This window comes from Lathyrus oleraceus, chromosome 4, assembly GCF_024323335.1.
Source record: "Lathyrus oleraceus cultivar Zhongwan6 chromosome 4, CAAS_Psat_ZW6_1.0, whole genome shotgun sequence".
Classification (NCBI taxonomy): Eukaryota; Viridiplantae; Streptophyta; class Magnoliopsida; order Fabales; family Fabaceae; genus Lathyrus; species Lathyrus oleraceus.
The window spans coordinates 322732394-322747687 of NC_066582.1; the positions used below are offsets into that span (position 1 = coordinate 322732394).

General features: G+C 35.6%; 1 protein-coding gene across 2 annotated transcripts; it reads right to left on the minus strand.

Moving 5' to 3' along the window:
• Positions 1-7906: 7906 nt before the first annotated feature.
• LOC127075308 (uncharacterized) lies at positions 7907-13939 on the minus strand. 2 transcript variants are annotated; one of them, XM_051016794.1, is made up of 4 exons: positions 13045-13939; positions 8720-8847; positions 8521-8601; positions 7907-8279 (listed from the first exon to the last, which is right to left on the minus strand). In XM_051016794.1, exons 1-2 carry the CDS (start codon positions 13804-13806, stop codon positions 8779-8781), a joined length of 831 nt encoding a protein of 276 aa, XP_050872751.1. In that variant the 5' UTR covers positions 13807-13939; the 3' UTR covers positions 7907-8279; positions 8521-8601; positions 8720-8778. The 2 variants fall into 2 exon arrangements, with proteins under 2 accessions (XP_050872751.1, XP_050872752.1); XM_051016795.1 differs by having other exon boundaries at positions 8485-8601.
• Between the last annotated feature and the right edge of the window lie 1355 nt (positions 13940-15294).

A 15294-nucleotide genomic window follows, 5' to 3' on the forward strand; every position in this document is an offset into this window, starting at 1 on the left:
TTTTGTGGTCTTCTACCCTTATACCGGTAGTTGTAAACCCTATTTTTATCCCCTTGCAGAGTTAACCTTATTTTCGTTCATTCTAACCGATGACGGTTACTCTTCCGTGGTTTTCTACCCAGTATCTGGTAGATGTAATCCCCTCTTTAACGGTTATCTTTATCCAATATTCGGTATCGATATTCCTTCACCTTCGGAGTATATCTCCCAGTAACTGGTGAGATGTCTCCCGGATCGTTGCCTTTGTCAATGTACCATCAACGAGTCATCTTTCATTTACCCTTGTCTGGTAATGATTGTTTCTCCCTTTGTTTGGTCATCATTTTATACCTGGTTTTCGGTATCCCCGATGTCCTTTCTTTTCGGTCGATTTATCCTTTATTAGCCTAGTAACCGGTTGTGGATAATCTTCCATGCGAGTATGTTATCTACGTTCTGACGGTAATAGATAATATGTCTCATGCACTCTTTGGTCGAAGTCTTCTGTTCTTCCCCAATCGAGTAAGGTTCGTATTCCTTTTATGGAATCGAATGCCCATCCTATAATCGAGTCTGCTTTTTAACCCTCTTTTGGATGATGAGTGTCTTGGAAATATTCCCCAATTCACGCCTTGGTTGGTCACCTATTATATGCCTAGTAACCGGTATCCCTGGTGTTCCTTCCCTTCTGCTCCCTATTATGACTTTTTGTCCCCTGTGGAGTCAGATTTCCCTGAGTTGAAGATACCTTTTTTAGGTCTTCCTCAGATGATTTCGGATGTTTGATATCTCTCACCCTTATACCGGTCTTAGATACTCATTCTCCCTGCGCATGTTGTTCTCTCACCCTTATATCGGGGTTTTGATCACATGTTTCCCTGAGCTTATTACCCAGTAACCGGTAATACCTCATCCTGGTGTTTCCCTAGCGAAGTCCCTTAGTGGATTCTCCCCATCTGAGTCCGGATTTTCATCCGAGGTATCCTTTATGGATAATTCCGCTGTATTGGCATATTCCCCAATACATGCATCTGTGAGTCAGCTCGAGTCCTTCCATTGGTTTATTGGAATCCCTCTCGTGTGTCTCAGCAGGTTCCAAGTCGTGACCTGCTCACGCAATTTATCTCCTTTTCTATCCCCATAAGAGTCCCAGAGTCTCTGTCCCATGGAGTGAATTACTCATATGGATTGTCAGTTTCTCCGGATTTCTTTTCTACTTTGTGGACACATATCCCCACAGAGCATTACCATTTGCATACATACATTTGCATCATGAGGTCTCTTAGGGACCAAAATTCGTCTCTCTGTTATTATTTAAGCCCATTCTACCTCGTCGAGACGAAGATTTTAACCTTCACTTCTCCGACTAGAATGACCTTAAATAGGGGCATCTGTAAGACCCTAATTTTGACCCTAAGATCCCTCATGGCATCATAAAATTGCATTTTGCATAGCCTCAAGGATCATAAGCATCTTGGTTCCCTTTGCCTTTGGGTGGGATCTCTTGTGAGTGGTTTGAGGTCACCAAGCATGCTTGAATTGTATATTATTGGTTTTCGCTTTTCATTTACTAACTCAAAAGCACAAAAATATGTCACTAACATCTTTTGTTTGTAGCTTGAGCAGTCACAAGGTCTAAAGCTTCTAGGAGATCCTTTGCGCAAAGATATGGCCAAGAGAAGATGAAAGCAAGCATGGTAATGGTTCCCAAATCTCCCATCCATCAAATATGTCCCCCAAGTATCTCAATTCATCATTTTGATCAAAGCAAATCAAGGGATTTGAGGTTTGTTTCCCAAGGAAACCATAATCCATATGTTCATTAACTGTGCCTTGCCCATGAAGCAACCTCAACCCATGGTCAAATACAATCAAGGGAAGTTATTTAATTCATCATTTCATGCATATTTGAACTTATTTGAGTGTCCTCAATCATCAATTCATCAAGATATGAGATTTGGACTTGAGAAGTTGATCAGTCAATTCATCTGACTATTTTGAAATACACTGAGACCTAACTTTTTATGTGTTGATAAAATGGAAATGAATCCAAGAGAAAACTGTTCTTAAGGACAATATGAACAACTTTCATGTTCATAAAAAATTGATTTGAAGCTTGGAAGGTCATCATCCATTCCAAAACATTATAGGTCATTTTGACTGAAACCCTAATTTTGGGTCAACTTCCCAAGAACATAACTCATTCATTTTTCATCATATTGAGGTGAGACTTAATGAATTGGAAATATTAATGTGTCTAATTCAAATGTTATGTTGGGAAAATTCACAAAATCTCAAAAGAAATACATGTGATAATGCAAAACATTATAGGTCACTTTGGACCAAAGGCATTGAAATGTGAAAAAGTCCAACTTCAAATGCCCATAACTTCTTCATTGAAAATCCAAATGATGCACAATTTAAGTCCAAATTGATTGCATTGAAAATATCTACAACTTTTATGTTGAATATTTTATCATTTGGAGCTTGCATCATTGAAACAGAAGGGCTTGAACATTGGCCAAATTTGGAAACTTCACATATGCATGTTTTGCACCCTACACTTCAAGCTCAAATTTCATTAATTTCCAAGGCCCAAATGAAGTTTTGATCAACATGACATTTGTTCCTTATGCAATAATCTTTCCAACCATTACCCATAAGCCTATGTTTCAATGTTGGAAATATCATTTTCGAAGAGGAGAACATTATAGTGCATTTTGTGGAATTCATTTCAAACACATTGCATGAGCTGTTAACATCCAATCTGCACATCCAGTTCTTATTTGGTGATGTATAGCAATCAATTCCAATCAGAATTGGGCCCTCCATGCGCCTGTATAGGCCCATGCATGGAGGCCCTCTTCTCCCATGCACACTTTGTTCATGCACTTTCAGATGGCTTTGGCTATAAATACATGGCATGTGAGCTCTCATTCCGGAACCTAATGGCGCCTAAACCTCTGCTGAATTGAATCCACACCCCTACCAAAGGAACAAATCTCATTTTTCTCTAAAAATTTCAGACCTGAATTTTGATTTCCTTGATTGAAATTTCAGATCTAAAGTTCCTAGACCTCTTCACCTTGATCCATTGAAGCTTCTGTTTGCAAAAGAGCTCAAAGATCGTGACTCATCTCTTCACAATTCAAAGGTTTTGCTCAATTGCATTTTGCTTCGAAACAACTCATATATGATTCCATTTGCCTTGATTTTGTGTGATCTGAAGTCCTCTGCATAGAGGCATCATTATTATGTTCTTAATTTTTTAAACCAAACAAGTTCAATTAAACACCACCAAAGTTCCATCTCTGATTTCTCTCTCAATAGGGATCTAGAGTGGAATTGGGTGGCATAGGAGTGATGTACATCACTCCACCTTTCATTTGGTACCTGGATCGTGCGTTTTGGTGCACATTTGCTCTTCTGCAATTTTGAGCTCTCACCGGAGCTAGCCGGAGAAGACGGTGGCGCTGGCCACTATCTGGTCTCCAGATCCAATCGTGGCCGTCCCTTTTCATTTCCAGATTAGATCTAGGCAGTCCATTGTTATGACTTTCTTTTATTATTTATGTTTCTCATTTACTGAAGTTCATGGTGCGCGCGCATGCCAATGCCATTGGATCCTCCACGTCATTTAATGAGATACAATCCAACGCGTGTGGATTTTTCATATTTTCCATTTCATTTTTTATTTCCATTTCATTTTCTAAAATCCATATCTCTTTCATTATTGGTCCAAAAATTATGGGACTAGTTGCATTATTTCTCTTTTAATTTCTAGTTTCTAAAAATGATTTTTAATATTTTTCATTTTATTATTTGCTATTTTTTAATAATTTTCTCTTTTCTGGTTATTTTTAATTCATTTTAAATAGTTTTTGATATTCAAAAAATACAAAAATATTTTCTCAACCTCTTTGAATGATGATAGATCTATGAAAAATATTCTCATCAATTTATTAATTGATTGAAGATTTATTTGAGATTTTAGTTCAATTAGGTTATTTTTGTGCATTTTTAATTGATTTAAAATAGTTTCTGACTTCTAAAAATGCTGAAATATTTTGTCAAACTTTGTTTGACCTTGTTGAACTTAGGATAATTCACTTGGACTTTTCAAAGTTGATTTGAAGTGAATTTGAAGTTTGACCTTCCTTTAATATTTTAATTCAAGTTTTATTTTAAATATTAAAAATGCCAAAAATATTTTGTTTATTTCTTGACTTCCAATCTTCATCTTGCTTCTGTTTTCTATTGTTTGACCTTGATCTTCCCTATCTTTGGTCAATATTTGTTGATTGGTACATTCCATTTCAATTTAATGCACTTTAATTCTTCATTTCTATTCTTCATCATCTTCTTCTTCTCCTTTTCTTTTTGATCAATGAGTTAAAGGTTGATGGTTAGCATTGATTAGGGAGGTTTAATCTTTCTTGATTCAAATCTAATTCATATTGATCAATGATCAAGTGAATGGCTTTGCATTAAGGATAAATTGCTTTCTAAATCATGCAAAGGACTTAAACCAATACAAGATCATTTCTCATCTTCTTTTTGGCATGGCAAGTTGTTGGAGTTTGATTCACTAATCAATATCTCTAACTTGTGTTGTTGCCTACATTATTATTGACCGGCCTCGGATAGTTGTGACTTCTACATAAGTCCAATTACGATTGCTTAACATAACGCTAAATTTGCCTTATGTCACACTAACTACTAACACTAACCATTAACCATTAACATTTAATTCTTGCTCTTTACCTTTATGCAATTTACTATCCTTGTACATATTATTCATTTGCTTTTCCCCCTTTGCTCATTTGAGCACATGTTTATGTTAATGCAATTTGCCTTTTGCTCACTTGAGCACATAATTGTGTATATATCATTGTGCTTGTGTTTTGTTTTGATTGTTGTGGACCAAATGCAAAGAAATGGACAAATGGACTTAGTTTCTAGGGCTTTCCCTATGCAAATTGGAGTAAAAGGACCTTAATGTTGAAGATGGACTAGAAGGACCAAACCTCTAAACTCACTCTTGTCCATTCTTGATTTACTTCATTGGAACTTTTGATGTGTGTGCTTTTGTGCTAGGGAATGCTATAAGAGCTCAACTTGAAGAACCATTTCCATGTTCATCCAAAGTGAAAGATACAAGATACATTGAGGATCTCTTAAGAGGCTTGTTTGATTGTGTTGATTGTTTGAGCTTACTATCATTTTGCTTGCATATTCCAAAGGATGGGAGCTACTTGGATCATCAATATGATCTCAAGAGAGGAACTCCATTTATGGTCTTGTTTCTTATCCCTTATCTCTTGTATGATTAGGACTTTAGCCAGTCTTCTTCTTCCCTCCACTCTAACCCAAGCCAAAACTTTTGTGCAAACATTAACACTTGTTTCAAACATTAGAAACCTAAGCCTTATGCTTTTGATTTTCAAACTTTTTTATAACACTTTTTTTTAATTGAACTTCTAAATCAACTTTGACCATATTTTGTACATACTCTTCATTGGTAAATATAACTCATTCAAATACTTTTGTGGTTTCAATGGCCACTTCTTTAAATCAAAACTTTTCATAACCTTTAGCTATTAGGTTTGAGTTATCCTTGAGGTAGATATAATACTCACCTATATCCTTAGTGATGGACAATGAGTCTTCCATGCTTATTATAGGGTTAACCCCTCACTAGCATGTTGAAGTTATCCTCACATGGTGGATTTGTGGTTTTAGGATGAGTTTTCTCCCTTGGATAACAAAAGACCTTAAGACTTTTGGACCAATCAATTCACCAACTCATTTTGAGATTTTTACCCCGAACTACGAGGTTTTGATCATAATCTTTTTTAAGATGGTACGTAGGCAATGGGTTTATCCATCCAAACACAAAATGTAAATAACTTGTATATTCTCTTCTCATCTCTTCAATCATGTTTGCACAAACAAATTTTCACAAAATACCAACCTTGCAACAAGTGTGAAAAGGGCTCCCTAGGAGTACCTAGGATGTTTTGGGTGCTTAAAACCTTCTCATTGCATAATCAACCCCCTTACCCCGATCTCTGACATTTTTACTAGTTTTTGATTCGATAAAACTTTTAGGTTTTTTTTCGCTTTCTAACCATTCCTTCAGATAAATAGAAGTGCGGTGGCGACTCGACTTTTATGGTTTACCTTGGATTTCGTCAATATCTCTAATGGTAACGAATACCCCGCTACAGGACTAACGAACTGTCACAAGGCTTGTAAGGCAAGCGAATCAAATGACTTAAATTGAAAGAAAACTCTTTATGCTTATGGAATATGTCGTGTTCAAATGGAATGCAAGCCTTAGGATAACAGATGACATGAACTGCGATGATACGTACTATCACTACATATATAATAATGAATGAATAACCTTGAATGAGAATGGACCAGGGGCCCATAGATGGAAGTGTAACTGTACTGATGAATCATGAAACATGTAGCCGAAAATCAAATGGTTGACTTTGGACGAGCATAGGCCCATGAGTGAAATGAGGCACAAAACCAAATAAATACCATGCAAGTGAAAGTGTCAAGAAGTTAGGGTTTCCAAATCAAAGCACACCACATTGCGGGACCTCCCCAATTAGGGTTCATAAGCCAAGTCAAAGCACAGAAGATCAAAAACAAGATCTCAATGAGATCAAGGTCAAGAATTAGGGTTTCAACCCATACAGTGTGCAATACCACAATCTCCAAGACAGAGCCTGATTTTTTAATAGCCACAAATCTCAAATCTAAGATGCTTGTTAGCAAATGCTAGTCATGAATGAAGGATGCACATGAACGAGATATGAGTGAATCATAAGTCAAAGCAAAAATGGAGGGCAAATTTTTGGGGTACAACATGATGAAATACAAGAATGATGTTTTGGTGTTGAAAAGTTAATTGAGAATGAGAGATTTTTTTTTAAGGATTTTGAAAATGGAGGATATTTTTAGCATGAAGAAGAAGATCATGCAATGCGGTGTTTAACCCAATTTTCCGCTTGACATTTTCAAATATGCATCTGCAAAAATACCAGTGAGTCGATAATTTTACCGACTCATTGAATAAAAACACCATAATTGAATACATAGGGTATTTCAAATATGCATATCTAGATACACCCAAATAATATACAAACATGCATCTCTAGACAATTTTTTTTTCAATTTGGGATGGATCTCAAACAAACAAAGACGGTGTGATTTTTTAGTGTTCGAAGATGCATTTCCGGAAACATGGAGGATATTTTCGAGTTTTCAAATGTGTGGTATGCACAAGTAAGATTGTTACGAACAATTCACTTTATGTAGAACTATTAAAATGGACTAACCCATATGACCTAAAAATCCCGATAACAATATAGGATTTGCTCCTTAAAATTAGAGTCAAAATTTTATAAAGACTTTTTAGTCGCTACCTATTAAGATTAACTCGTATGGGTCTCAAATAGTCCGTTTGACTGATAACTAAAATTTCTAAGAATTATATTAATATTATATTGATTCATTCAAAAATCATACATTGGGTCGATCGACCCGTTTAAAATCGGAAAACTTGTTTAACCATCTCTAAATTTATGCTGTGGCTTCTCACAAAGTCTGATCCCCTTTATATTAGTTAGTGATGCGAATAGTTGAACAGATCTAATTAACTTATAGTTATGTCCATTAATAAGTTCAGTCTATTCTAGTTCTCCATATATTGACTTTGTCACATCTTATTTGAAGACATGAAAGATTTTCTCAAATTTTCAATTATTACCACACCTCTAATATGGTATCATCATACGATCCTTCGTACCTACGACTTCTTCCAACAATAATCCTATTACAAACGCAAATTGGCACCAAATCATCATCAAATGTAATGAGAAACTTTCTCTCATTGATTGAAAAAACAAACTTCAGAATTAGGTGTTAATCCTTCTATTATGTTGAAACTATCATCAAATACGTATACAAGTGAGTGGTTAGCTGCATTCATTTTTACAAAGTATGGGAAGAAGAAATCCAAAATATTTTTGTTACTTGTGAAACAAGTTAATTAGATATCAAGGTCGGGTACTAAGATTTCAAAAGAAAAAGTTAATCAGATATCACTAATAGCCAACAGTTTCTTCGTCCAGCTATTTTGTTTTCGCCTTTTCCTAGAAAGTTAAACCTGATATTATAAATTGATAACCTCGCTAATAATACTCTGATCAACTCCTGGTTCATGGTTCTCAACTGGTTCGTCATCATGCGCCAAAGACACATCTTTCTCGTTAATATCACCCCTACATATTGAAACAATTGGGAGCTTTAACTATTTTAAGATACAAGTTAAGACATTGGATTGCCTCAAAAGGAATGAATTTAGTTATTCTAAAAATGCAGTCATTATCTGACAACATCAAAGGAGCAAATTTTTATTGAAACAACAATGAATCAACCACAATGTCAGCTGAAAAGATCTACACTGCAAGCATGACTTTATTTTACCATTTTTTTAATTTGAGAAAGACTATATTGTTTCAACTCAAATTTGGTTCCTCCTTCTTCATTTTCCAAACCAATATCCACCACTTTTGCATCAATATCACCTTCCTTGGAAGAACACTGCAAACAAAACCAAAACAGGCCAAACTGCTCAAACAGTTATAGCACTACTAGTCTACTTCTAGCTTTTCTTTTCCACATGACTAAATAGGTAAAAATAGACTTTTAAACAACTAACATCACCGGTACTCTCATCAGCCCCTTTTACATGCTCCTCGACATGCTCCAAAGACACGGCTATTCTTCTGTTTTGTGGGAACCGTCATTTCCATCATCATCAGCAGCAACACTTTTCTCAGGCTCACCCTGCAATGTTTCAAACTCCTTACAAACCAAAATCATTTATCAATCAAACAAGTTAATTGTTTTACTTTTCTCCCAAAAAGTATTCATCCGTATAAATTGATGTTTGAAGTTGTCAAGTGACTCAACATACTAACTCCCTTCGGAGACTAATTAGTATGTGAATTTAGCTCTTTTAAAGTGATAGAGCGTATCTTAGAGGATAATGTAATGTAAGAGGCTAAAAGTTGATTGAAATATCAGTGGTTGAGTGTGATTACATATATGAACACAAACTATATAGTGGTTAAAATTGAAGACTATAAATACAAACACATAATAAACTATGAAGTTGTTAAAATTTCAGCCAATTTTGTTTCAACAGTCATATTCGAACTTTATGATCGCTTGATTGAACAGAACAACGGAGAGGATTTTGTGAGTATCCTAGAGAGCTTGTTGAAATAACATAAGCTGAATATAGCTTAAGAACAACATGTCATAAGTTATTTTCATAAGTTCTTTCGAATAGTCTCACAAGTGCTTATATCAGTAGATAAATTTAAATTTGTCAATCAATTTAAACTGGTCCATTATATACTTGGTTTGATCATGAAAGCCTAAGTTAGATGATATAGCGAGAGCCACCTGATTATCACAAATTAACCTCATAATCTCTCAACCCAAAAATTTAACCCTTCATTGAGTTGTTTCAGCCTTACGAGTTCGTGTGCAATGTTTTAAAAAAGGTTTGTTACCGGAACATAGACCACGACAAAATGGTATCGGAGCAGCCAATACCGTTTTTTCTATGTAACAACTAACAACACGGCAGAAAAAAAATATCACATGGAATTGTTGTTACAGCAGCGACGAAATGCCACTATAGCCGCGGCAAAACACCATTACAGATGTGACATAATTTCGTTCATAGAAATAGACAGAGAATCTCGTTTTTAGTAGGTATCTAGACATAAATTAGATAAATGTATCTTCTTTTAACTCTTTCTCACTCTCTAAACTTGAGATTTATTCTCTTCTCTCACTTTATTATAATGAAAAACATTTTAATTTAAGTTATCATACATTATATGATAATACAAATAATTTCAATAAGTTTTATGTAATGTCGTGATTAATTAACACTGGGACGACCGCAATCCGCAACGCACCATCCGTAACAGGAAAAATCGCATAATCCTTAACACGATCGCAAATTTGACCACGGACGTTATTTAAAATCTTGTTCACGTGTTGTGAGAGCCATAGCCTAATGTTATGTTCATTACTTGACCTTACAACAAAATTCTGTTTCTTACCTATCCATGAACAAGGATTTCCTACATATAAACAACATTCTAAGGTGGATTTCCTATCACAAGAAGATGCTACCAAATCAGCATTGATATCGGCAACAATATCCTTATGCTTAGGTTCTCAAACACTAATCCTACTCTTGGTTATTCTTTGATACATCTTAAAATTCTGACAATGGCAATCAAATGATCAAAGCAAGGATAAATAGATCCACCATACTAAAAACAAAAGAAACGCCCGGTCTAGTTAAAGTTAGACTCAAGGTAGTCAGACTCGAGATCCTACGCAAGATTGGGTTAGGGTAATTAGATCGTGAATCGGGGGATCGTAACACGGATCGTAAGATCCTACCAAATTTAAAAATTCATATATATTTTGCATATAGATTAATAATATGCATATCGCACAACATAATATACAAATAAATTGAAATAACATTAAAATTAGTTTAGAAAACTGAAATTTCATAGGGTAATATTCATTGAAACTAATTCAAGACAATTCAAAACAACACAACATTCAAAACAGTCGCAAATAACAATTGAAAACTTCGAAGAAAAACTTAATGAAAATTCACTCAATTTCCAAACAATTCATGTTGGAGTTGGTCATAATCACTCAATGGATCATCATTGTCTTCATTAGTGACTCTTTTAACGTGAGAGAGGTGAAAGAGTTTAAGGTGAATGAATTGGAATGAATTGGAATGAATAAATGTATTTTTGAAAGTTACACTAATCATGATGTATTTTGGGAAGTTGAATAAATCCTTAATTATTGGGTGGCTGAGTATTGATTACTCCTAGTTATTATCATTTATCCTAGTTAAAAGGCAGAAAAGAATCGTTTCAAATTTTTTTTTAAAAAGTTTTTTAGGGTTTTTCTGAACCGGGTCGCAGACCTGACCCGCGAACCCGGATTCATGGGGCTTTAAACAAAAACGGTCTTTTTCAACAGAAACGGCGATTCTACCGTTTTCACATGATATCACGGCGATTCTGATCATTCTCTGGCACGGTGGGGAGTTGCAAGATCGTAAAATCGTACGATCCTACGAGTAGGATCGCGATTTTGACTACCATAACTATTGAGCTTCATTTTAATCCCTCGTATTTGCTTGGATCTAAGAATAATTCTCATGGGTTGGGAAGAAGTTTAACATCCTAATCCACAGGGATTACCTAGAAGTTCAAAATTTAGCATTCCAAGTTCAAAATCTTAATCAAATATGATTACTTCTTGCTGCAACAATAAGCATCTGCATAAACCCCAAGTTAGATACACAAATTAGAAGAGTATTTATAAAATACTGAATGATCCACTTTACTCTGAATCAATCCAAATGGGGGTGTTCATGGGTTAGGGTCTGATCCAATCATCTCAAAAGTCCAACCCAAACCGAATTACAGTGTATTTCATGGTTCAAACCATAATGTGCAAACCCACACTTGTTTGTTGCAGGAAACATATTTTCGTTTTCGAACCTGTCAAGTTGTGAATGCAACCCCTCTAATAAGTTCCATGTATTTCACTAACACACCCATTGACTCATAGTTCGTGTGTGTGACCAAACTCTGGATGCCATATGCCCGATTTACAGTTTCTTTTCCCTTTCCACCATCCCCCAACAATCCATCTTCTTGTACTATCAATCTCTGTTGTGCACTTGCCACAACTACTGCCATCAAGATCTATCCTCTTCTGGCATCAGTGTTCAACCACTTCAAAATTAGACCGCGCATGTAGCACTGACACTTTAGATTGAAGGTGTGTCAAGTGCTAGGTTGCCAATAGCGCAATATAGCGGCATAGAGTGGTGGCACGGTCCCTCACCACTTCGCTATAGGCCTGCAAAGTGCTATCATCGATAGGGGTCATAGCGGCTGCGAATAACGGTTTCGTAGCCTAATATTTGTTAAGGGTATATTGATCTCAATTTGGGGGCAGATATGTAAATCCTAACATTTCTTTAAGGATATATTTATCTTTCCCACCCTTTTATTGACCTAATATTTAACCACACGTGTTATGCTTCTTCAGTTCCACCGTTTTTTTTTTCATTTTCTTCATCGTTCTCCCCTGCATATGTCGTCTTTTTTTCATTTTCTTCATGGTTGTCCCCTGCCTATGTTGTCTGTTCTGTTTCTCCTTCCTTTGTTTCTCTCAAAGTTTAGTAACTTAATATTGAAATCCTTGCTCTATTTCTCCTCTCTTCTTTCTCTTATATACCACATTAATAGCAATGATTTAACTGATCCTATTCTCCTCAACAATATTGATGAGTATTATGATTGATTGCAATAAAATGAGAGTGAAAATGAAAATTTGAAAAATGATTTGGTTTAGGGAAGTTGTTGGCAATGCAGTGGGGGCTAGTGAATTAGAAAGTGATGCTAGACATCAATCTAGACTTATAACAACAGTGTCTAATAGAGATGGAGGTGCAAAAACAGGAGTTTGAATAAGTGATGAACAAGATAATATTAATTTGGTGGAACTTAGAAGTGAAGATGAGACAAACACGGATGTGATTTAGAAATTTCATTTTGTTTATGTTTAGAACTAACCAAGTCATTTGAATACTTTTATATTTTGATTTTGATGAGAACACATTTTAATGGATGTTGTTGAAAGTTATGTTTACAATGTACAATATTTTTTAGTCTTCACAATGGCGGTCATCCCGCTATCCGCTATTCCAATATAGCATTTTAGGGTTCGGCAATAGCAGCCATCCCGCTAACCGTTATTCCAATATAACATTTTAGGGTTCGACGCTACGCGCTGCTATCCGAGATTAACAACCTAGGTCAAGTTTCCGAGACATATACGACACCAATACATGGCGTTAAATTCAATCACTACTATTTTCTTAAATTCATACTAGTGAAAAAGAGACATTACCTCAGTTGAACACCGAAGAGGCTCCCCAGTAATGACAATGGTTGGAAGGCGATGAATATCCCAACCCAAAACCTTACACACAGCCTGCCCAAAAGCCCTATGAGCCTTTTTATTAGCAGTCCTCAAAATTGAGATGGAATGTTGAACAAGACCAACACAATCCTTATACTTCTTCCAGGATTTCTTCTTGGCGGCACAGCAAACCAAACAGCAAAACTCTCCATTTTCAAAACACCTCTGGTAATACACCATCAGTTCACTATCTTCCATGAAAACCCTAATGAAAAACTCCTCAAACTCTCCCAACATAGCATCACTGTCATCATCATCATTATCCTCTTCTTCATCATCGGAACCGGACCTTCTCAGAAATTCCGTGAAAGCTTTGCAAGCCTTGGTCTGTGCTTGTAACGCAGAAAACCTCTCTTTCTCTTGCGGTTTAAGAGGAGGAGGATCCGATCGGGGTTTTGGTTCCGGCCAACCTGTTTGAGGCGAGTCTGATGAATGGAGGCACGGCCAGGCCGGTGAATCGGGTTTTGGTCCTTTCTTCTTCTTCCGGTTTTTCTTGAAGGCTGTGGAAGGGACGGGGAGGAGGGATCTGGTGTGGGAGGGTGCAAATGGATGGCGATGGAGGAGAGGTTGTGAGGAGGATGAAGAAGGAAATGGAAGATAAGGGTTTGGTTGTTGAGGAGGACCTTGGTGCCAAAGAGAATGTAGATAGATCACTTCGTCTCTTAGCCTCTCTTCGTCGTATGGATTCATATTTGTTTTTTCTTCTTCTTCAACTATGATTTCTTCATTTCTCAATGCAAATCCTTCTTTTTTTTATTTCTTGTTCAACAATGCTAGAATGTAAATGTTAGAAGTTTGAATGGGGTTTTTAGATTTAAAATATTTTGCAACCCAAGATTTCAAACAACAACAAGATAAAGAAAAATATTTTTATCTTCATTACTTGTTAATTAAGTTACATTCGGTTCACTTGTGAGAGTGATTTCACCTTTTCAATAACTCAAAGATATTTGATCTAAGATTATTTTTGAGAATTCTGACTATAATTCAGTCTCTCAAAAAAAAAATTCAAAGACTAATCGTCAATAATTGTGACTATAACTCACTTAAGTGTATATTTTGCTTTTGTACTTATGTTACTTCAATCAGACGTTGGCTTTTGGATATAAGCTTCTAGTCAGAGGCTTTGTTTTAAAGTTGATGAAGCTTGAGTATAGTTCAGAACAACATGTCTTCAGAACCTGGTGAGAATGAGATTTCAGAGTCTATGAGTTTAAAGTTCTGAGACTTCAGATTCTTGAATAGTCATAGTCTTTATCAGAGTGTATCTGGATAATGTCATGCCCTAAATTTTACCTTGAGTTTTTCACTTGCATCTACATAGTAAAATTATTTCATTTTATCATGCATTACATCAGTCAAAAGCATTCATTGGGGTTTAGATAAAAAAGTCTAAGAGTTATGGCATTTTATCTGGTCTTGATGACATTCATTCAGTCATCTGTTATTTAAGAAGTCAAAAGGCATGTCTTCTCAACCTCAGTGCATCGTCTATTCCATTACATCATGTTTCAGAGGTCTAGAGGATGACAGTCAAGAGTGACGTCGTCATGTGAATCTTTGTAGGTTTTTTATTGTGACTGAGAATTATAAGCAAATGGTCCAAGAGTGATTACTTTGCATCTGATTATCTGTTCACGATTCTTCAATCAGTAAATCAATGCATTCGCAAGACATTTGCACCATTTACCCATCATAGCATGCATTTCGTTCCGTATAATATTTAAAATGCCGATCAGAATAATTTTTTGAATTTACAAACAAATTGGCCGAATCAATTTGCAAATATGCACAAAATTAACGGACAACAAATTTCAAAATCAAGCTTGCAGGCGTCAGTATTCTTAATCTACGGTTCACGTAGTTTAACCTCGTGTGCTCGTTTTATTTTTCGACTAATTTTTTGGTCGCATTTTGATCAGCCTGGGCCTTTTAACCAATCATTTTTATTTCAAAATTTGATCAAAACCTGTATATTTCTGAGAAGTTTATTTCTCGCTGATTATTTTAGTGCATTCAGTTTAAAGTTTTGGGCATTTTTGCGCCCGATTTTTATTCATTTTTTATCTTTTTAAAAAAATTATTTTTTAGGCAAAATAATCGATGAAATTATTTAGAATTATCTGTATTTTCGGTTCAATTTTAGTGTGTGTTGTTTATGTTTATTTTATTTAGTAA

Coding starts and splice junctions, on each gene's coding strand:
- LOC127075308 (XM_051016794.1), bottom strand. CDS start 13,806: ATGAATCCATACGACGAAGAGAGGCTAAGAGACGAAGTGATCTATCTA. Junction 8,848..13,044: donor CTCTTCGGTGTTCAACTGAG/GTAATGTCTCTT, acceptor GAAACATTGCAG/GGTGAGCCTGAGAAAAGTGT.